The sequence below is a fragment of the Maylandia zebra genome, linkage group LG4 (assembly GCF_041146795.1).
Source record: "Maylandia zebra isolate NMK-2024a linkage group LG4, Mzebra_GT3a, whole genome shotgun sequence".
Classification (NCBI taxonomy): domain Eukaryota; kingdom Metazoa; phylum Chordata; class Actinopteri; order Cichliformes; family Cichlidae; genus Maylandia; species Maylandia zebra.
The window spans coordinates 20,787,818-20,811,214 of record NC_135170.1 but is presented as its reverse complement, the minus strand read 5'-3'; the positions used below and the strand labels follow the sequence as shown (position 1 = coordinate 20,811,214).

At 41.3% G+C, this 23,397-nt stretch overlaps 1 protein-coding gene and 1 long non-coding RNA gene across 2 annotated transcripts; one reads left to right on the top strand and one right to left on the bottom strand.

Annotated features, from left to right (window-relative positions):
* Positions 1-4,131: 4,131 nt before the first annotated feature.
* On the bottom strand, positions 4,132-20,142 carry LOC101471887 (heparan sulfate glucosamine 3-O-sulfotransferase 6). Its single transcript, XM_004558353.3, has 2 exons — positions 19,481-20,142; positions 4,132-5,499 (listed from the first exon to the last, which is right to left on the bottom strand). Exons 1-2 carry the CDS (start codon positions 19,972-19,974, stop codon positions 4,881-4,883), a joined length of 1,113 nt encoding a protein of 370 aa, XP_004558410.2. The 5' UTR covers positions 19,975-20,142; the 3' UTR covers positions 4,132-4,880.
* LOC106675741 (uncharacterized) lies at positions 16,128-17,991 on the top strand. The gene is made up of 3 exons (XR_013098338.1): positions 16,128-16,352; positions 16,757-17,026; positions 17,266-17,991. It is a non-coding gene; the product is annotated as an uncharacterized LOC106675741 (long non-coding RNA).
* Positions 20,143-23,397: the final 3,255 nt, after the last annotated feature.

Here is a 23,397-nt window from a genome sequence, read left to right as displayed (position 1 = left end):
GCTGTCACTTCTTCACCCTGACCTGTCTTATTTGGCTCAGCAGAACTAAAATATATATCCTGCTGCTTTTACACACACACACACACACACACACACACACACACACACACACACACACACACACACACACACACACACACACACACACACACACACACACACATAACGCTCAGCGATTCTCTGCGCGATCAACCTCTCACATGTTTAAGCTTGCTGTGGGAGATTTCACTTGTCATGTTTGCATAGTAAGCTAACGATTGATAAGACGATGTCAGAGGAATTGGTGCGCAAATTATCATCACTCACCAATCAGTGCTGTCGCTCTCTATACACAGTTCGCGCGATTGCAAAGTGAAAGCAAAAAACAAGCGCAAATTCAAACGCGATTTCAATATGTCACATATTGACAGTGGCTCATCGATGCCAATGACATAATTACCCAGCTACATTTCCGAAAGAATGCAAAAGCATTGACATATATTTTTCCTTCCTACAATAGCCCAACGGGCAGGGCAGAGATAGATTTTGGTAGCCCGACGTCCCGGGGCTAGCGATTTTGCGAGCCCTGTATCTGATTGAGGAATCACTCATCTTTGGAAAAGAGAGTTTATGACAGAGAAATGGCTCTTTCCAAAATAAAAGCTATACTATCCGCTTCTTCTGGGCTATATTCTCAGCAGCATATTGTAGCGGGTCAGGGCTGTTCAGGGTTCTGTTTGTACAGTTATGTTTTGTTTATGTTGCCATAGTGACGGGTGACGCCCTCTCGCTGCGACGGTGTGTCCTTCCGGGGTCAGAGGGCGCCCTGTGTGTTGTTGTTGTTGTTGCTGTGCGGTTGCTGCGCTGAGCAGTTAGCTAGCGGCAGTGTTCTTCTGCAGATGTCAATAAACGGCTGTGCTCCCTGGCTAGCTCACGGGAAGCAAGACCAAACGACAACTCCGTCTCCTCGTTGTCTGAGCTCGCCACATTGGTGTCAGAAGTGGGATGATGGTGGCACCCCATGTTCTGACCCGAGTGACTTTTCCCCCTCCGGTCGTGACCTGGACATTTGATGCCAATGACATAATTACCCAGCTACATTTCCTAAAGAATGCAAAAGCATTGACATATATTTTCTTCCTACAATAGCCCGACGGGCAGGGCAGAGATAGATTTTGGTAGCCCGACTGGAAAAATCGCTAGCCCCGGGACGTCGGGCTAGCGATTTTGCAAGCCCTGCATCCATATACATTTTGATTGTTATTTAAATGTCTGGTGAAGTCTGACACTTTAAATGAAACCAAGACTTTTGTGAATTGCTGGATTGATGGCGGTCATAAAATATGACAAAATGCTGGTGATGTCGACAGACTGCTGCGGCAGCCGCAAGGAGAGGGCGGCTTCTCGTGAGGTCATATTCAGAGACAACACTTTAAGACTTATTTGCTTCTATTAAAAAGTTGGATGAAGTTCTACTTTTATAAATGCGCAGTAGATCATTTTGTTCCTGGCTCTCAATCACTTGCCAATTCTTCATTCACCTCAATTAGATTTCTCACATCATTACCAATGTTTAGTGACAGCTGTAGATTATGCAGAATGTCTTGCTGATTTAATCACCCTTAATGACTGGGCTAGTCCTGTGAAGACTGATACAAACATCTTTCCCAGATGGCAGAATGGGATATCAGTTATCTTTTAATGCCTGCTGCTGGGCTGGCACGGCAAAATGGCAGTGCCCTATCAGCGTGCCTGGTAATACAGAGTAATAAAAGTTGGCACAAATGAAATGAGCCAAGTATGTTAAAAATTTTAGTGAGACCCACTAAACGTTAATGCCAGACAAATAAAACAGAAGGGGAATGTGAGAGAAATACTGACTGGAGCTAAAGGAGAGAAGACGTAAGGAGTGTGCGTGCTGTGATGTTAAACTTGCACATATACACACATCAGCATGCTCATGCAAGCAGCCGGCCATTTCATTCACAAGCCACTGACGTTTCCACAAACAAAGCTCACTCTTAATTTAAATTCTGTTTTAACAGTTATTTTAACAGTTAGACATATTTCAGTAAATTAGTTTTTAAAAAACGCATGACGCCACTATGTGTATATTTCACTTCACAAGCTCTTTTGTTAGTTGCTTCACAGGAACCTTTTATTTTCTTCCACACAGGAATATACACCATGAAAGAGAAGATCTCTGCTGTTAATTGTAAGCCCCGAGTGAAAGGAGGGTTTTTTTCTGTGTGATCTGACATATTTCATAATTAAAGGCCACAACACATGGAGACCTCAGACTGTAATGTGGTCGCACTGCATGGAAGTGGTAAGGACAAGCAGCGCGAGAGACTGGGGACTAGAGGGCAGAGAGAGTGAGTTTAGTGATGGGAGGAGGGGTGAACAAGGGCAAAGTGAGAGAGAAAGAGAGGGAGGAAAGAATAAAAGCATCTTAGTGCCAGGATAACAGCACAATACTTTGTCAAAAGTTGAATAAACAACTTTTATCAATCAGAATTATAGTCAATAGGGAAAAAGTGGTAGGCAGACAGCAAGAAGTTATCTTTTGGTTAACTTTTCTTTTCTATGGGGAAGCATGTTATTAACGGAGGCAAAAGAACATATATTTGAAATAAATTACTGATATAAAAAAGGGGGGAACTGAATCGTGTTTCAGACACATTCACTTTCACCTAATTTGCTGAAAATCCTATATTCAAGACTAGGAGGAGTCACAAGCCCAGCTGCAGGTGGACACAAGCTTGTACTCACAACTGTGATGACATTTCTGCTGCCCTCTTGAAAATGGCATTTTAATATCAAAAACACTTTTATCTGGATAAATAAAGCATATACAAAAATGATTTTGCCAAAAACTGAACGTATCTTTAGCCTTGTGACATCGTTCATGAGATGGATGGTTGACAGATTACAGCCCAAGAAGTCAGAGAGGCACTTTTATTGATATGTGACTGTTAATTTTGAAACTCATTTCTGCCAGACTGTGATGCACCTGAGACGAGTGCACAACACCAATTTACTTTAAAAACTGCCTTTGGCATCTTAGTGCTATATATCATATTTGGCTTGTCAAAGAAATGTAAAAAAAAAAAAAAAAAGCATATCAGATGTAATGCCTGCTGTCTTTGTATTTATGATGTGTGCAAATAATTTAGTTAAATATTAGCCTGAATTAATGAGCTAACTAGTTTTCTCCAAAATGGCACCTTTGGGTCAAAGTGAGTCAAATGTGTGGGCTAAGTTGAGCCACTCAGCCCTTCAAAAGCCACTGAAGTTAAATTAAATCTGAACTGCTAGAGAACCCATCGCTGATGACAACCAGAATATACTTTGCACCTGATTATAAACATATATTGATGCTACACATCTCACTTTTGGGGCAGTTAAATTCTGGTGGTAACTTTTTTTTCTTTTTATTCATTTGAGTGGCATTACTTTGTTTCAATCTCCGATAGTTTTGGTAACAGTATTCAATTTATTTAATCATTTTAATTTATGTTTTTATTTAATTTTGCTCAATAATGTCTCTGTTTTACTTGTTATTTTATTTTTTTAGGGGGGAGGTTTTCTTGTGTCTTGCATTTTTCATTAACATTAATTAATATAATCTTTCTTTGAACACCTGTACAGCTGAAAATCAGATTTTGTTGCACTGTACAATATATGTATGGTAGTGACAATAGATATATTCTATTCTATTCTATTCTATTCTATTCTATTCTATTCTATTCTATTCTTTAAATGCAATCAAAAGATATTGAAATTTAAACTTCATTTGATTGGTTTACTCATTCATTTAAATGGTCAGCTTACCCCCAGATGGTCCACTTATCCCTTAAGCTGATGCAAACTGAGCCACAGAGACACTTTTTCTCTAAGAAACCATATTTTTTAAAACGTTTAAACAGTCTAAAAACTTTCACGGATGGTACTTACACATTCCTTTGTTTTCACAGGACTTTGTTTTCTTGATATGAAAAGATCCAGCTGTGTAAACTGTATTACATAGAGAATGGGCAGTACAGTACAGTCTTCAACCTCTGGTGACAATTTTGCAGCCTGATGTAACCATACAAAATCTGACCTTAACGCTAACACATGAAATGAAAACAAATTCGTTTGTCACATCAGATAAAAGTTTACTTCACAACACAGAGAATCAGAGGCACATTTTTTATACACTGTAATTTGAACACTTTTTTTTTTACAGTTACAGTGGTTCAGAATAATCACAGATCAAAAGTAGCAATTTATTGTGAGTAACAGCTGATACAATTGATCCCATCCAGGAATTACAATATAAAATATGATGCGGCTTTTATTGGAAAATACTTACAAATGGAATGTGTCTACGCATGGTTTCGACTTAATATTTACAAATGAGGTATCATTGGTATATCAACTGCAATGCACTGAGGAATGTCCTGCAACATCAAACTGTATGTAGCATTCAAAAGACTGGAAAATATGTAAATGCAGGCAAAGATTATTACATTACTCCCAATGTCCTGTCAGATGTTGGTATTATGTCCGGCTTTGTCACGCAATAAATACACTTCTTTAATAATAATAATAAAAAAATACCTGTTGTATTCAACAGAAACTATAAATATCACCTTTTCTTCTAATCTGTACATAAAGAATGTCAAAAACAGTTTAACGGTTATATATTTAAGCCATTAACTAAATTTGTCGTTTTCATATTAGCAGCACTATGTCCGTCTGAGCCTCAAAATACAACAAAACAGTGACAGTTCATGAGTGCTGCATGTCGTGTTGACTCCACTGAGGCAGAATGGACTTTGTCTCTCCCAGTACCCTGAGAACATTAGCCCTGTGGAAACAGTAAATGAGCATCTCTCCACAAAGAAGACTCTTGCTTAGTCCCAGCCAAAGTCCTGTCCACTCATCTGGTAGAAACGGTGGTTGAAGGGCCTGTAGAAATCTCTGAGTCTCTGCAGTACCTCAGAGGGGATCTGGGGATGAGGTCTGCCTTTAGACTTTCCGAGGCAGCGGGGTCTGCTGCTCCCCTCTGGCTTCTTCAAGCAGGGAAAACCTTTTGTCTGGTTGAAGTAGAAGTGCTTGTCTGAAACAACCCTTTTCAAACCCAGGAAGTCCTGAACTCGGCCCATCTCCCCAGCTGGATCAGACACCAGTCGTTCGCCGCTAACAAACAGAAACTGAGACAAAGGGAAGTACTGGAGCCAGTTCTCCAGGTGCTTGGCATAGAGGCCGATGCGCACAGCACTCCACGTGGTATCAATCAAACCTGTGGAGGAGTTTTTCAAAGCGAGGCTCTGGAAGGATGGAAGCCCTGGGTTCTTGGACAGCGTCTGGGTGTAGTCAGACACAGCCCTCGTCACCGGGTCCCTGACGACGACAATAAGCTTGGTTTGACAATTCATAGTGCAGATGCGACTTGGAGCTTCTTTGGTGACAAAGTAGCTGGGTGTCTTCTCCATAGTGATCTGCCCATCGAGTGTCCGAGGCATCAGGTTCCTAAATTAAAAAAGAAGAAACTGTCAGATAAATATTGACACAGTCTATTTCACTTCAGTACATCCAGCAGGTCTGGAGCTTAACTTCACTTGTTTTGATTTCTTGAAGTGTTTTTTTTTTTTTTTTTAAATTTGGCCACTTGAAGACATTATGTCCATATTCTGCTTACGTTATATGTCGAGCCAAGTTGTGTGAACCTGCTATGTTACATGTATTTAACTCAACAAAACACTCTTGATCCGGCTACACCACTGGTTTCTGAGCTACCACAATAAAGTTTCAATGTTTATAACTCAAAACCAGCACCACTTGCTGTTTTAATCCCATGCTACATTCAGCAAAAAGACCACTAAGAGATAATGTAAGAACATCACACACTGTTGCTATTAAAGCATCTCAAAATCTGTGTGATCAAAGCTTCAGACACTACTCTGTTAATGTTCGAGGGCCCCAGACAGCCCCTCCGGGTCTCACTGCAAGGTCTGCAGAACAGGACCATCCACTCACCACGGGCCCAGTGAGTCAAAACCACAAAGCCTCGAGAACCACTTAACAGCAATTTCCTACAGATTTCCACCCCCTCTTCTTCCTGCAAGAGCAAAATGCCCACCCCGTCACCATCACCTCCCCAATAGGTTCCAACAAGGACTCAAGCAGGCCAAAGTCTGCAGGAAGTGCGACCGGGATGGCGAGCTGCTGAGCTCAGCTAGTGTGTTAAACACATGGCAGTAATGAGGAGAGATGCTGGGTAGAATATACCAGTGGAAAGACTTGTGCTAAATTAGGTGTTACCGTGTTGGGGTGATAGATTTTGCATTATGATGCAAAATGTACCTTAAGCTTTAACCAGCGCTGTGACATCTAATCTGCTGATTTATCTTTCATGGCACCTGCTCTCCTGAGATGATTAAGCAAGTTTTTCTTCTTCTACTGATTTGATTTAAAACCATCGAGTCACAGCTGCATGAAACACCCTTGACTGATGCGGACTCCTCTTATTTCAGCAATATCTGGCCAACAGACAGTGAGGGAAAACATGGCGTTCAACAGGTCCAGCATTTATTCATGTGTTTACATTTAACATTGACAAACTGCCTGAGCCAGCATTGTGGTGGATTTGGATTTCGGAAACAAATTGTTTGCACGACAAATGGATGATGAGCAATGTTTAAAGCAGCAAATGAATCGCCTGCAGTTCATTTACCCAACACATCCTTTACTGTGTTACTGGAAACAGAGAGCGTTCATGTGGTTTCCCATAAAATAAACAAGTAATGGAGCATATGTGCTTTATTTGTTTCAGATTGCAAGTTTGCATTAACTCCAAATGTCAATGACAAAAGGCCATTCAGAAGTGTAGATGACATCCGAGGGGGGATTTGTTTTTCATTTTCCTGATTATTTTAATGAGTATTTGTAAAGTAACCGTGTATTAGTGCAATGTAGTAAAAATGCTTTTAATCAATTAGGAAAATAAACACTTTCAAATGGGTTTACTTGAGTAATGACAGTTGCATGCCCACATTATTTAAAGTGTTTCCTCTTTGATCTGAGGGAATTAAGGTTCAGCAAAGTTTCATGACTTCCCTTTCACGGAAACAAAGCAGCAGATGACTGTAGTCCATGCAAGTTCACTGACTTTACTTTTGCTCTTTAAAAACATATCTAATACAATATACCAGGGAAATATGAGAAAATGTACATCAAATGAAGAACAAGAAATAGGCTGTTGATATTTCACTCAAAATGAAGATCTTAACGCTTCAACAAAGTCAACCAAACACAGTAAAATCTCATTATAAGAACTTTTGACCACCTAGATAGGTTTTGTGCAATTGCATTAACCTTCTTCGTAAAAACAGTGCTCACACACGCTTCATTAAGCGTCATTAACCTCAACTGCTCATTAACGCAAACATATAATTGGCTGCGACTCAATGCGTTTAAGCATGCACACATGGTCAAGACTTGCAGAATTTCAAACTGAGCATCAGAACAGAGAAAAAAGTTGATTTAAATGACTTTGAATAAAATATGGTTGTTGGTGCCAGACTGGCTGGCATTTCAGAAACTGCTCATCTACTGGGATTCTCCCACACAATCATCTCTAGGGTTGAAAAAAAAGTGAGTGGCAGTTCTCTGGCTGAAAATGCCTCGTTGATGTGGCAGACTGCTTTGAGCTGATCAGGAGGGAACAGCAACTCAAATAACCACTCACTACAACCAAGGCATGCAAAAGAGCATTTCTGAACAAACAACGTGTTGAACCTTGAAGGAGATGGGCTAAAGCAGCAGAAGACCACACCGATTCCTTTCCTGTCAGTTGAGAACAGGAACCCGATGCTGCAGTTTGCACAAGCTCGCCAAAACTGGACAATAAAAGATTGGAGAAAAAAAAGTTACCTAGTCTAATGAGTCTGAATTTGTGCTGTAACACTCAGATAGTAGGGTCAGAATTTGACATAAGCAACATGATAGCACTGATTCATCCTGCCTGTATCAACAGTTAGGGTTGCTGGCGGTAGATTGTTGGGACCCTTATTACTAATTAATTAAAAATGTCACAGACAAGTCCATCCCTTTATGACCACACTGTACTCATCTTCTGATGGTTCCTTCTAGCAGGATCACGTGAAATGTCACAAAACTCTAATCATGTCAAACTGGTTTCTTGGACATGACACTGGATTCACAGTACTCAAACAGCCTCTCAGGTCACCAGCTCCCAACCCAATAGAACATTTTTGGAATGTGGTGGAACAAGAGATTCCCATCATGGATGTACAGAGCCGACAAATCTTGGGCAACTGTTTGATACTGCCATGTCAACGTGGACCTAAATCTCTGAGAAGGTTTTCCAGAAACTTAGTAAATCTATGCCACAAAGAATTAAGTCAGCTCTAAAGTAAAAAGATGTGGTACTAACAAGGTGTTCCTGCTCATTTAACTCCTGATGGAAACTCTATTCTGTGGTTCAGTGTTTAGTTTGGTCTCTTATTTATGTAAAATGTTCTCTGTAGAAGTTTTAAGAGGAAACAAAGGTTAAAAGTGCACAATAAAGTACATGACTTTGAGTGAGAAGGAAACTTTTAGAGATTTGAGTCTTTCCTCTGCATTTAAAGTTAAGCCGTTTCAATCCATCCCCATTAAATGATCCCCATAATAAAAGACCATTAATTGATTACTATCCAATTTCAAGAGCTGCAAATGGCCTATCACTGCCTGCCCGTCCCCTGTTTATCTGTGTCTGATCAATACGTCTGTCTCTATATGACAGATTGTGCTCAGTGTGTGTCGCTGTGTGTATGACTGCTTTTTTGCACATGTGCATATTTGAGCACGGAGGTGTCAGTGAATACTGATGAGAAAATGAACATCTTTACACCCACAGTGTCCGTCTTCTGCTTTCTCATTCATAGTTTTGGATTTCTCCTTCACTTCTTCACATAAATGACACTTCTGTAATTGACCATAAGTTGTCTTTCCATATTCATGAATAGTTAATGAATTGTGACTTTACCCCCACTCTGCTCAGGTCCCTATCTCCCTCATCACAATCAGTCTCATTATCGGAGAATCGATAGAGGCCATTTTCTGTCATAAATCTGTCTGTATGTGGTGTCAGTATACTGTAAACAGATCAGGGACAATTAATCTGCAATAATATATGCTTTACATACACCTCTTTGATTTAGCTTAAGGGAAATGCCTTTTAGCCTACTATTGTTAACATTTAAATGTGCAAAGAGAAGAACTCAAACATGTTTTCTATTTAGCGTTGTATCGGAAAGACTTGCTGACTCGCCACTCTAGTCTGGAACTCCCTGCTGTTAAAAGGATGTAGTGCTTTTCCTCCCTGAAGTGCTCCAGAGCTGATTACTCTACTGATATGTTCGAGGGAGCCTGGATCATAAGATTAAATAACAACCCTGGCAACAAGGATGTGGCCAAGAGACTTCCTGCCCCCCAAGATTATGGGCTCTCCCGCTGAAGCGGGAGCCACATACTCCTGCGGCGCAGAAACAAAAGGTATTCTGCACAGAAGTGGAGCCGGAAAATCCAATTATCACGTCGGTTTGTCGATCTGAAATTCCATCAGTTATCACAGATACGCTACACACGGTCTTCCTGAAGGAGGCTTCTGCTTTGGCAGGCATCCACACCAAAAGGCCTTTTCAGCTGAGATCTAATTAAACAGGTGGTGAAAAATCAAGGCTATAAAAACGAGAGAGAGCATAAATGTCAAACTGAGGGAAACATTTCCCAACTGTGTCGCTATGCTCGAAGGGTGACAGAAGCAACCTGGAGGCAACGGAAAGTCTGTCAGTCTGACAGTCTGACAGGATAAGTGTGGGAACCTTGATTTACAGCATCATGTCTGGATGAAACATATGTTGCTATTCCCCTCTGACCAAGCTAAGGTGGGCTAAACCAGTACAAACAAGAGTGTGGGGAAAATCTCATCTAGCTACAAGGAAGTGAACACATACAGCAGGAGGCATTATTGTCTCTAGGATACAAAGTGCAGTTTTTCCCCTGCTATCGCCATGTTTGAGACCTAAAAGTGTCACACATCAAAGTTGGAAAAGAACATAAGCTGATGTGTAGAAAGTGAAACATTGAATGAGAAAGTGTGGAGCAGAAACTTTACAAATAGTATTGCGTATGTGTGTGTGTTACCACTGAAGTGACTTTCAACCAGACACAAACACACTAAACACCTCTGCAAGTGTCAGTCACAGGACCACTGGATGGTTTGATCACAATTGGAACCCAGCTGCGAGAAAAAACTGTTGCCACCCTCTAGTTTTAATTGCATTGGATGATGTTTTCCTCTACAAAGTAATGGAGTTAGTAAATGGTTTTCTCTGCATGAGGTTGGCTGAAGTGCAACACTTCCACAGAGACCAGAGTGTGAGTGTGTGGGTGGAAAGGAGTTAAAATCACACACATACATGGGAAGGGGGGAGTCCATCTATAAAGGAATTACTTTATGCAGGTCGATGCCCAATTAAAGACTGAATGTCCAGTTATAATTAGGAGTCCTGACAGGATGTGAAGTCCGTGATGCTTTGCTGGGAAGTTGGCGCCCACAAGGGCAGAATTCTCACTGGGGGGAGAATCTGGGTTTGAATCTATCAGCAAGCGAAGGTCTTCGCATGTTCTCAGCGTGCCTGCATGGGGGTATCCAGCTTCCTCCCACAGTACGAAGACATGCAGCTTGTGGGGATAGGTTAATCGGATAATCCAAATTGTCACTAGGTGTGAATGTGCGAGTGAATGAGAGTGCGAATGGTTGTCTGTCCCTGTGTGTTGGCCCTGCGACAGACTGGCAACCTGTCCAGGGTGTACCCTGCCTGTCGCCCTATGACAGCTGGGATAGGCTCCAGCGACCCTGAAAAGGATAAGCGGAAGCAAATGGATGGATGGAATTAAGGTGGATGAGTTTAAACACTTGAGGTCAATCATCCAAATTAAAGGTCATTGCGCAAGAGAGCTGAAGAACAGAATGCAGGCAGGAGGGTGGAGTGGGTGGCGATGAGTGTCGGGGTGATTTGTTACAGAAGGTCCACAAGTTGGTAGTGAGACCTGATATGATGTTTTATTTGGACATGATGGGGCTGCCAAAAAAGGGCTGAGCTCGAGTTGGCAGAGCTGAAGAGCATGCTCTGATTTTCTTTGGGCATCCTTACAGTATTAGAAATGAGTATATCAGAAGGACAGCCCAGGTTGAGGACTTTGGAGACAAAGTTGAGTAGAGGCAAGGCTTAGATTGATTGGACACAGGCAGAGTAGGGATAGTGGATATACTGGACAAAGGATGCTTAATATGGAGCCGCCAGACAGGAGGAAGACCAGAAGAAAGATTCATAAATGCAGTGAAGGAGGACATGCAGAGAGTTGCTGTGATCTTCTAAATTAGCAAATGTTAGCATGCTAACACCCTGCGCTAAGGCGGTGAAAACTCTATAATTATTAAATCAGCATGTTAACATTGTCATAAATATGTAAACAGGGATTTTTAATAATCAAGACAGATTTTGCTGAAGTTTGATGAACCCGGGAGCTAAAAGAGAAAATTGTGAGTGTGTCTCTGTTGTTGTTCATCTCTTATGAGAATCAGATACATACTTTTCTTTTATAGATCTGGATTCATTCAAACCCTTTAAACATCGAAGCTATGTGGTAAAACATAGTCTTTTCAAATTTCCCAGGAGCCATATTATTGTGTTTCCATTGGATACTCTCGTGTTTTTTCAGGCTCACGCTATTCTTTTCTGGAAATGGTTGCCTGACTGAACATGACTACCAAGCATTTGAAACATTTAATTTTGGCCCAAACTATTATTTCTTCAAAAAGTACTTTTCTCACCAGCTAACTGCAGCATAGAGCTGAGGGGGGAAAAAAAGACAAGACAGAAACCTCCCCAAGATTTTACAGGCGCCCCATAATGGATTACAAAGCACCCCAAATTATTATAATTCTCACCATATGAAGTGTGAATGTGGCTATTTTCAAACCTTATAATACCACCTAGACTTAAGTCCAGCCAAAACCTGGCACCATTAAAACACACTACAACCCAACACTACAGAGACCACTTCCTGGCCTGTTACACCAATCAGCCATGTTCAGTGTCTAAGGCTAATGGCCTGAGGGCTGTGCACAGAATGAGGTGTTGAGAAAATCACCCTCACTCTGGAAAACGTTCCCCCGTGGACGTGCATTAGGCTCCACTTTCACCATTTCAGCTGTCAAAAATCCAAACTGACAGGGTAAGTGCCTGAATCTCCCCTCTCGGATAATACTGAGATAAAGCATGCACAAAGCACAGGATGACTTTGGAACAATCCAAACTGTACCATTAGTTCCTTAAGTATTTAGACAGCGACATAACTTTTGTTATTTGGACTCAGGGCTAGCACATGCAAAAGGGGGGCTATGCATAGAAATGGTTGTAAATCCTAAAAAGCAATGATTTTGTTAAACCACAAAATTATAGTGTGTCATTGTCCAGATACTTATGGACTTAACTGTGGCTATATCTTGTCTTATTTATACTTCAAATAATATTAAAGATATAAGTTGTTAAATGATGTGCACACAAATCTGTCCCAGCTGACTAAAGTGCCTGAAAATATCTTATTTTTTTTTCAGCTGAACGGATTATACTTGACATATAGGTTTGCAAACCTTCAGTGACAGCAGTTACATTATTGTGCATAGAAGACGCTAACATGTCTGCAAACACGTAATGAAAACTGAAAGAACTGCGATGCAAACCGTAAACAGAGAATGTTCACATTCGAAGAAAGGATTGACTCCGGTGCTGCAGCCAATACATTTGAAAAGGTGCAACTTTTACTTTGAAGGCAACTTCTAGTTTGTGTTGCTGTTTTCACAGCTTCGCTACAGCTCTGAGGATTGTTGATGAGTGTTTGCAGACCACTTGGCGTTTTCCATGCAAATTACCAGCAGTTGTGGCGTTCTGCTGGCAACCAAAGCAACTGCAAGGAGGTCTGTGCCAACTGGTTGGGGTTGCTGGTGGTTGCTATGGGTCACCAACCAGAGCTCTAGGCCTATGTAGAGTTTAGCGCTAGATTCCATCGTGCCTGCCATCAGCCTGCAGCAACTGGTTGGAGAATACACATTTTCCCCCTCTTAAAAGGCCGGTGTGAACGGGGTCTTATTCACTTGACCCTACAGCAACACATGTTGATGTGACATTGTGAGCAGCCATGTCTCTCCAAAACCTCAGCCTGTGGGAAAACACGCCTTTGGCTCCTTTGATCTATGACCTCATTAAACACTTTTCTGATGAGTTTGTGGGCTCAGATGCAAATTTCAAGTCTTACCTAATAGAACGTGACATTCACTTTGTAATTTAAAGTCTCCATGAGAGTCCAAAAGGAGGATAAAGCAGGGTACGGTTTGGAGCTGCCATCCTCACCACGCACAAGTGAAGTCTGATGGTGGCAGTGAGAGCGCCCAGCTTAAGGCTTCAAGCCAGCATTTCACTAACCAATGGGTGACCGCACTGTGGTTGCGTCCATTTTTTATATACAATCAGCTAAAATTTAAGGAAGTGGTCACACTAAAATGAATCTAAGGCGATTTTAAATGACTTGGATGCAGTTCGTTCATCCTGCAAATGTTTTGCCTGAATATTACCCTTGTTTCTGGCGTGAGACAATATTGATGTTTTAGGCTTCATTGCTGCTGACGTTTATAAATTTTTGGTTGTCGTCGTACTTTATTTTCACCAGCTGTATTTTTGTATAGTTAATTTGTGTATTATTCTGTTTATATTTGTGCATGTGGTCTAGTTTATGCAACTTAGTTGATTGCACTGCTGTCTTTTTTGGCTAGGACTCTCATCGTCAGGATTTCCAGAGTAACTAAAGCTGAAATATAACAGTAATCTAAAATAAATAAATAAAAAGAGACATTTAAAATGTGCAGATATGTATATTTTAATGGTTATGCTAGAAAAATCAAGGGATAAAATTAAATTTTGGTGCTGGTGTAAATGCTGATTATACGTTTTAAAGTAATAAAATCAAATGTGTATATCAGTCTGACCCCCTAAAGATCGGCATGTCCTCCTCTTATTTTGATCTGTTGTCATCTATTTCCAGTCTTGTTTGCATAAATCCATTTCTGATGTAATTTTTAGCAGAGCTGGCATTTTTGCTTGCCCTTGTGCTGTTACCCTTAATGGATTTATACCATGTTTTAATTGCAATCCAATCAGGCATGGCCTGCGGTGTCAAGACTACAGGTCAGCTAATTGATAACCTTGTAAAATATTGATGAGCCATGAGAACTTGAGTTTTTCCTCAAACAGAAATGAAGAAGTAATCTTTCTAAAAAGAGTTTGTTCTTCTACAAGATGAGAAATAAATGCGCTCACTTTGACGTCATCAGACAGAATTTAATCATTACTCACTCCAGGCCTCATCACTGTGACAAAGCCGTGACAATTACAACTATTGTGCCATGGAAAGCTGAGGTTTTTCAGCTTTCTGCGGTGGCTCTTAAGTCCCATATGAAACCCATCACTCTGTGAAGTCTCTTTAAAGCCGTAAAACAACACAGAAAACCGTTAAATCTTTGCCTTATTTTCAATGCACTATTTGTGGCTTTTCCATTCCCGTAATGGGCTCGTATGCACACATGCAAACGAGAGAACGGCATGAAGAGACAGACAGGGTGGAGAGGGAAAGAGAGCGGAGACTGACTTGATCGCTCAGATAAAAGCAATGGAAAACACACATGCATGAGGTCTGAGCTTGTCTTCGAGAAGACAGTGCTGTTGGAACAACACGCAGGGTACTTCTGTCTGCTGAATCTATGAAGTGTCTCCAGCATGCAGATCGCCCCTGGTTTCATCCAACATCTGACAGCAATGACTCAAATATGACAGATTACAACCCTCATCCATCTGCTACAGTCGCCTTCGGTTTGTGCTTATTTCTCCATCCAGGAAAGAGAGCAGACTATGACAGTGCACAAATTGCTTTCAGATATGCAAGTGTGTGACCATGTATCTTGGCAAGCGGCTGTTTGTTACTTATAAAATCGTGACTCGTCTGTAAAAATGATCAACAGCAGTTCCAACGCATCATTTTTTTTTCATGGGGATTATGGCAGATATATAAGCACGCAAACGTCATATTTGTCTGAAGGAAAAGATTCAGGATTAAAGCGGTTTATCATCACTTTATCACCTATGATATGGATAAATAAGTGCTGTGGTAATATTAAATGGATGATCCGGAGGAATATCTACAGCAATCGGTTCTCTATCTTATGAGATGAGATGAGACAGAGAACTTCAGAAAGATTAAATGTCAAAGCAGGGGTTGCGTTTTCAGAGCCTGTCTTAAACTCCTGCTTTACACTGCATTGAGTGTGTGCGTGTGTGTGTGTGTCACATCCAGATGTGACAGAGAGTTGACCCTGTGACTGACAGTCAGATGAGGAGGACTTGCTTGTTCCACATGGATAAGTTCTTTCTGTCACTGACTCTCTCTCACACACACACACACACACACACACACACACACACACACACACACACACACACACAAAATGCTGCTGTCTACAACTTCCAGCGGCTTCTTTGTGGGTCACTGCAGATGACAGCAAACAGATTTGCTCAATTTTTGCGATTCAGTGACAACAGCGGAATCATCTTTCAGTGATTTCATCCGGTATCATGTTGCTGCTGTCGCTCTCCATTGTTGCATTAATCCTTCTAACTTTTCTCCGCCTCAACTTTCAGTGAAGTTCACTTCTTTAAAAAAAAATCACAGCAAAAGACAAAACCATAATTCACATTCACGTTCTGATACTGTGAATGTGAACAAATGCAGGTATTATCAGTTATATCCATGCAGAACTCCCATTTAATCTCTTAAACACTTACAGGTGATCACTTTACTGTAATTACACCTCTTAACTTGGCTACACTTTGAAAAATGTTCATGTTGCATGTGGTGACTTAGATTTGTCGTTGGGTTTAGGCGATATTACTGCACGACTGATCTACCTTTTACAGGCCGTGTTTTTACAGGCCGTGTTAGTGGCAGTGGTGTGTTACACCGTTAACCCGTTTAGCCCCACTGGCAACAATTGTTGCCAAAGTTTATCACTGTCATTTTCGACTCACAATAAAAAATCTCAAAGGTACTAATGCAACTTTTTCCACTTATATGCTAGTAGACAACTTAGACAAAGGTTTTGATTTTTAAAAAATCGTTTCCAAGTGCTTCCTATCGCATGACATCATCTGCTTCCCGCTCTTTCTGGCTGAAGACATGGCGGATGCAAATCATCCTGGAAAGAGGTAATTTTCATAAATTTCTTATGACTTTCCCCCCAAACATATTTATAATTATTTAATCATTCAAGTCTCTAGAGTAACCCTCCCCCAAAAAATTGTACCTAGGATAAATATTTTTTTGTTCATGGGCTTATTTCTGTGAGTGGCAACAAAAGTTGCCAGTGGGCACATAGCATGTCGCTAACTAAAGGAAAACACTGTCTGCAGGATTGCTCCTAATTTACTTATTTAAAATTGTAGAATGATGTACAATGGCTCATTTTAGTCCTTTTAGAATAATTCCTAGCTAAATAAATTCACAGGTATTCAAGGCCTCTGTGTATAGGATTTTTATACATTACCATACATCATTTTCTTGCTAGCTAAAATTCGCTTGCTAGCTAACATGTATGTTGTCCTTTCCTTAGGTACACCGTAGCAGAGATCCTGGCCATGCTGCAGGACTCTGAAACTGTGGCGGACATCACAGTTGTGCCTGAGTCAGAAATGCACGCACATGACACAGACTGTGACAGTGACCAATCTGATGATGAGGCCACTGGTGACCATAACCGCCTCCCATCAAGAATACTCAAAGGTGAAGGCTTTCTACCTAATTCGGACATGCAGCTGCCCCGATGATGATCCTGGGTGCTCATCCTGAACAGTGCCATGGTGAACAGCTGGTGCTATTACAGGTACACAAGGCTGTATGTTATTTAGTGATATCACAATCGAGTTGGTGATGTTTGACTCGAGGTCATCGCTAGTGCTCTTCGGACGACAAGAGCAACAGTGATGATATCCAGACCAACATCACAAACTCAAGTGTGATATTGCTTTTACAGAACATTCTACATATGGGGCATGACGTTGTAGAAAGGATGAAACGATGCACATTCATGCATCTATCATGCTTGTTTTGTCATTCATTTAGGTCCTGGAAAAGCGGGGAGAAGGATCTCCTCTCCTTCCAGAGGCTGGTAGCCCAGACCCTCCTCCTGCGCCATGGAACAAAGCCAAGTAGGCAGGGCAGAAGATCTTCAATGGCGGTGGCGATAACTGATGCCACCAGGTTTGATAATTTGAACCACTGGCCCTGCAACACTGGTAGCAGGTACAAGCGATGCAAGAACTGCGGCGGACGCACATCATTTGCGTGTGGAAAGTGTGATGTGCCACTACATGTGGAGTGCTTCAAGAAGTACCACACTGAGTAGAACATGCATGAAAGATGATGGAATGTATGGGAAGAAATATGTTATATATGTATATATGTTTTTAGAGGTTCTAAGAAAAAAATGTTTGTTGAGTTTTTGAGTATAAAAAAATTGAGAATAAAGAAATCAGTTCAAATTGTTTGATGTTTTGAATTTTATACAGGGGGAACCTGAGGCTCCACCTTTTTGTTATTATTTATTATGACTATATTATTATTTTGTTCTTATTATATTATTATTATTACTTCTCTATTATTATTATTAGGTGACATTTGACCTAGTGACAAGCTGTGTGACTACTGGCAACAATTGTTGCCAGTCATAAAAATGCTATTTTCTTCAAAAAAAAGTACAAAATGGAAAAAATAAATACATAACATGATTCAGAGGGACTCAACTGATAAAATGATATGCCTTACAACTCTGAAAAAAATCTGGGCACAAACGGGTTAAGGCCTAACAGCTTTACAGCACAAGTCAGCCTAATTAAAACACACATAAAAAAAATGCCCCGGAAACACCAGTTTGGTCACAGGTATTTTCACATTCTGCTATTCTGAAGGGAGAGTGAGGAGAAGAGAAGCAAGGAGAGAAGGAGAAAGTCACAAGGAAGAATCTGGGGAGAAGGATGAGTTGTAAATGTGGCATGGAGAGACAGAGGATAGGTAACATAGTGCTTAAGATTGCTAACATACATACGGTATATATGAGTGTTTGTGTGTGCACAGAGAAAAAGTGAGAGAGAGGAAATTTAACGGCATGCTAAAATTATCAGTGGTGAAACCGTTTCCATGTGTCCTTATGTTCCCTATTAAAAGGCAGCAAAGGGGGGTTTAGAAAATAAGGCAAAGGAAGATTAAATTACACCATCTTGCTATCAAAGTGCCTGTTATTCATGATCCTTACCCTGTCAAACCTCTGTGTAGTTATGACACCTTTCTTGCTTAAAGGTCCCCAAATGGCACTGTGTTCTCACACGCTGCTCAGCTGGGATCATGTCCAGAAGCTCGTAGAACATATGGAGATGATCAGGACCAGCTTCACGGACAAATAAATCCTTCTTTAGGGCCTTAACTACACCCAAATGAGGGCTCTGGTCAGCCTGGCCACCCCAAATCATGTGCTGTCAGTATGACAGTAGCATTTTATGTGCCTTTTGTAAAGGAACTGTGCGATCACATTAACTAAGATCATCACTCAGTGTTTGCTCTCCTTGTCAATCAGATTTTTGTGTTTTTGCTTTTTTAAAATTCTCTAATTCAATTCAATTTCATGTTATTTATATAGCTCCAAATCACCCCAAGGTGCTTTATATGGTATATGATGAGGTATTTGCTGTAGATTTTACATGTTAGAGTAATCGATGTGATGTTTGCATGGGTTCTTTGTGGCTCTGTTGCAGAGCAAAAAGGGGAACACTATACAGGATGTCATGCTGAAGTGAATAAATGGTGTTTAGATGACTGTCAAGATGATGAAACGCTCCTCTGGGACCTCACTAGCCCTTTTGATCTAGAGCAGCACAAGAGAGGGAGCATTGTCTAAAGCTGATCCGAATATATCAACCAGCCAATGCATTGCTGTCTCTTCTATTGACGGAGGAAATCAGCACATCTGCACAGGTGATAAGATGTCAGCAAAAACATCAGTGCTGCTCAGCTGACCCTTTACCCTTACAGCATATACAATCCTGCATTGGCCCGCATGACATCCAAATATGCAATCGTGTTCAAACTTTTTCCAAATAAACCCGTCAGATTCACTTATAAAGAGCACATCGGTTTTTACAGCAGACACCCTGTGTCGTTTTAAAGTTTTGGACTGCCTACGATGGTCCACGATTTACAGTTTTTACATTTTATGATTTGCGGTCAAACCTGGGCTAAAAGCCAGCCACATTCTGTATGAGTGGATTCGTGCGTTCATCCTTACCTGTACCACTCCAGCCCTTTATCGTAAAACCTGTCGAAGAAGTGCGGCTCCGCGCCGAACGCTCTCACGTCCGGGTGGATGCGGAGAAACTCCAGCAGGGCGCGTGTCCCTCCCTTCTTCACGCCGATTATAATCGCCTGCGGAAACCTTTTGGTCCCGAAAGTGTTGGACACGGGGATGCCGTTGCTCTGGACAGTCTCCTTTTCGCTGTCCAGCGTATTCTGTAACGGCTCAGCCGGAGCGTCCTCGGAGCCTGTGCGGTTCCGCTGAAACGGCGCATCGGGGAAGAGACGCCGGGGTGGCCGCAGATCGTCCAAAATGTCATAGTCCAAGTCTGAAGTTTCTTGTCTGTATGCAGCTCTTGGAGCCGAATCACAAAATCCGGTGAGGCAGTAGAAGAAGTAGGTGAAGATTAGGACCATGGTGAAAAAGACCGAGACTTTGGACAGCGCCTTCCCAAAGTTGACCCTGAATCTGCATCCACTACATCCCATGAGTTGATCTCCTGCTCGATGCCAAAGGGCCAAAGCGGTGACAGCATGCTTCTTTTTGTTCCCTACATGGATCAGAGTTCGAGCTTAAATGTTCTTTGGAGAACCTGTTGCGCAAAGCTGATCCATCACACGGGGAGCTTCTCTCAGCAGTGGAGTGGCACAGTGGACTTGTCAGAAGTTACATTCATAATTCAGAAAAGAGCTACTAAAGATGTCCTCTGATCATTTTGAATCGTTTGTCCTTTAAAACTCAGTTAGCTGAGACTTTCCAGCTTGTTGTGTCTGTGCGCTCTAGGGTCCTGGAAGCTCTCATTCAAGGTTTCTTTGCTTCTTCTACACCCCCTACACCCCTCCCTTTTTCCTTTTACATGTCCCCACCCTTTTCCTGCTGTGACATCTTACAGATAGATCGTTCCAGCACAGATAGGATGAAGGGTTTTTTATCCTGTATAATTAAAAATTTATGAGGCATAACATTCTTAATAAATCATTACAGTATGTATCATCATAAGAAAACAACTGTAGCGTATTAAAGCACCATTAGGAAAATGATTTTTTTAATAAGTTAATAAAGAATTTAGTCATTTTATGTCAAGTCAAGTGTAAGGCACATGATTTAGCTTCTTTAGCTCAGCAATGTGGGAAAAAATGATGAGCACTTTATTCTAAAGAGCCCACGTCAGTGTTTTACAAATGTAAGATGACTCCCCACCAAAGAAAATCTTCCTCGCCCCTTTGAACTCATGATAGACATCCCAGTCAGCTTTGTGAATAACACGAGCCCCGAGGACGTCTATCTAAAACCTCTTGTACTCTTCTTGCACTCTGAAGCTCAACACATGGTCTCTTGGCACAAACCTCCCCCCCAAAAATAATAGGCCTAACATAAGGAGGGGATACCTGCAACCCATATCTCTCTTGTACCCTCTTCCCATAAATACAGTATCTGAGACTGAGTGTGTCATCTTTGGGGGTGAGCAGGAAGGATTGGCTCTGGGACATTCCCCTGACTCCGAGCTGGAGCAGATATAGAGTTTCTTCAGGCAACGAGATGAATTCAGACTTTGAACCTGATTAACACACCGGCTGTTTGAACGGATGAGAGGATGGGGGGGGGGGGGGGGGGGGGGGGGGGGGGTTAAAGGGTAGATAATCTGTCTGTGACACGCTCAGCCCTGGAGCAGACAGATATAGTAAATCCACTTGGCACTGCACCGACTAATTGAGAATTTTATGCTTTTTATTATCATTCACCTTTGTTCATTAACATCCTCAGAGAAAACAGAGTTCGGCATTTTTGAAAATGCGCTCTTTTGATTTCTGTACGAGTGAAACATCTTGCCAGTTGTGTTTAAAGGTAACAGAAGGAGCTGGCTTATTAACATATTGTATTTGGTGTGTATAGAAAATCAAAAATGGCAAGAGAGTGTCAGCGGTTGTAGGGTGTGAAGTGCGAGGCTAAAAACAGCAGACGCTCTATGTTTTGCTCCAAAGTGCAAAAAAAATGTGTTTTTACACTTTTTACTTCTACAGTTTCTGTGCAAACTACAGAAGTGACACATAACGTGATCTCTGTAGATCCTGGGTGAAGTTTGTGACTTTTCAGATTTCCCTCCCATTTTCAGTCTTTGCGCCAAGTTAGCTGATTGCTATTAGTATTCTTAGCATCCTGATAGGAGAGTGGTATCAATCTTTTCATCTAAGTCTTGACAGTCTCTTAATAGCTCTGTCCCGCAGTGTCTAACTTTTCCTTTAAGGAAAAGCTTTCAAAGTTAAGAATTGCAGAGCCCGTGATTGCAGTTTCCGCCGTCTGCTGAAACAAAGGTCTCTGTGGATTCGTACATGACCCAGGCAAATATAGAATAATGATATGTTTTGACACACAAACAGCCATTGTAAATCCACTGCAAAAGAGGCCAGCTTGGCATCGAGGAATTCACAGCTTTTGGAAATGACCGTCCGCTGGCTGTAGTGCCACATTCAGTCAGAGTGAGGTCAGGATCCGGGCTTTGCTTTCATCAGACGTTTTATTTGCTTTTCCCTCATGCTAATTGCCCTAGCTGGAGTTATACTGGCAGGTTTGGACGCAGAAATATAAACAGTGAGATTAAAGAAACAAACAGGCAGCAGCAGTGTTGAAGAAACAAATGTGATATACAAGTCGTGAGCTGCATCTGTGTATATAGGATTGAGGTCGGATAATACAGTATATCAATCTGTGGGTGTGTTTGCCTGTATGCTCCTCTCTATCTCTGTGTGCTCACGTTTTTATGTATGCATGTGTGCAGTCCAGACTATATTTCCCACCGCTGTGCCTGCAGGTGCGTGCTGGCGCCGCATCCCTGTGTGCACCACAGATAGAGATTTCCATAGCCGGAAGCCTGCCGATGGCGCGTACATGTGTCAGCCATTACAGCAAATTACAAATCCTGCACAGCAAAAAGCTGAATGTTCCACTCTCGTTGTGTAATTTCCAGTGTGAGGAAGAAGCTGTCGCCCATTTGCAAAACCCAGCAGAACTCTTAAAGCAGGGGTGTCAAACATTAGGCCCTGAGGCCAGAGTGGCCTGCCAAAGACTCCAATCCTGCCCAATGGATGGCTTTGGAAATGTGAAGAAGGGCATACATTTGAGATTTTTAACTTTATTTTCACAAGTTTGTCAGCTTTTCGCATTGATAAAGACTTCCTCCATGTTCATTCATACTACACCAAAGTAAATAATTAAAAGATTAACCGTTAAATGAAAGAAAGTTCCAGTTTTTTCACTATGTACTATAGAAATGTATGATATTTACAGTGGGTTCACCATAAATCGCCCCCTTCCAAAACAAAAGACAAAAAGTTTGTGCAATAAGCTAAGTGAACTGTTTCTGTAATTTCCCATGTTTCTTTTTACATTTTAGGCCCAAAGCAGCATTTCTTTATCATGAAGAAAATTGAGGTGTTTTGTTAAAATTGCGCTTTTTTATGTTAAAATATCCCAGGGATTAAATGTGTGATTAAATTTTACAGTATCAAAAAGAAGAGTTTGACTGGTCACTTAAGATCAAAGTGGGCTGCATGTGGCCCACAATATAAAATGAGTTTGGAGTCCCCGCCTTAAAACCATCATGACAGATGTTTGAAACCAGGAGATACTCATCAAGCAGTGCAGAGGCAAGGCTGTATTTTCCTTTAAATGGAGCCTGAACCGTGTGTGTGTGTGTGTGGAATGAATATCAGCAAGACATTTCGTAGTAGTTAACTGCAAAGTAGTATATACGGACAAAAGAGCGTCCCCCTCTGATTCTGATGAATGTTCTTGTCAGGTTCTCATGTTTACTTGTCATGTTCTCATGTTGTTGCTAAGGATTGTCTTATTGCACTGGAGTCACACTGGGTTAAATATTTACACTTGGGTTTTAAGGGGTATTTATTATTTTC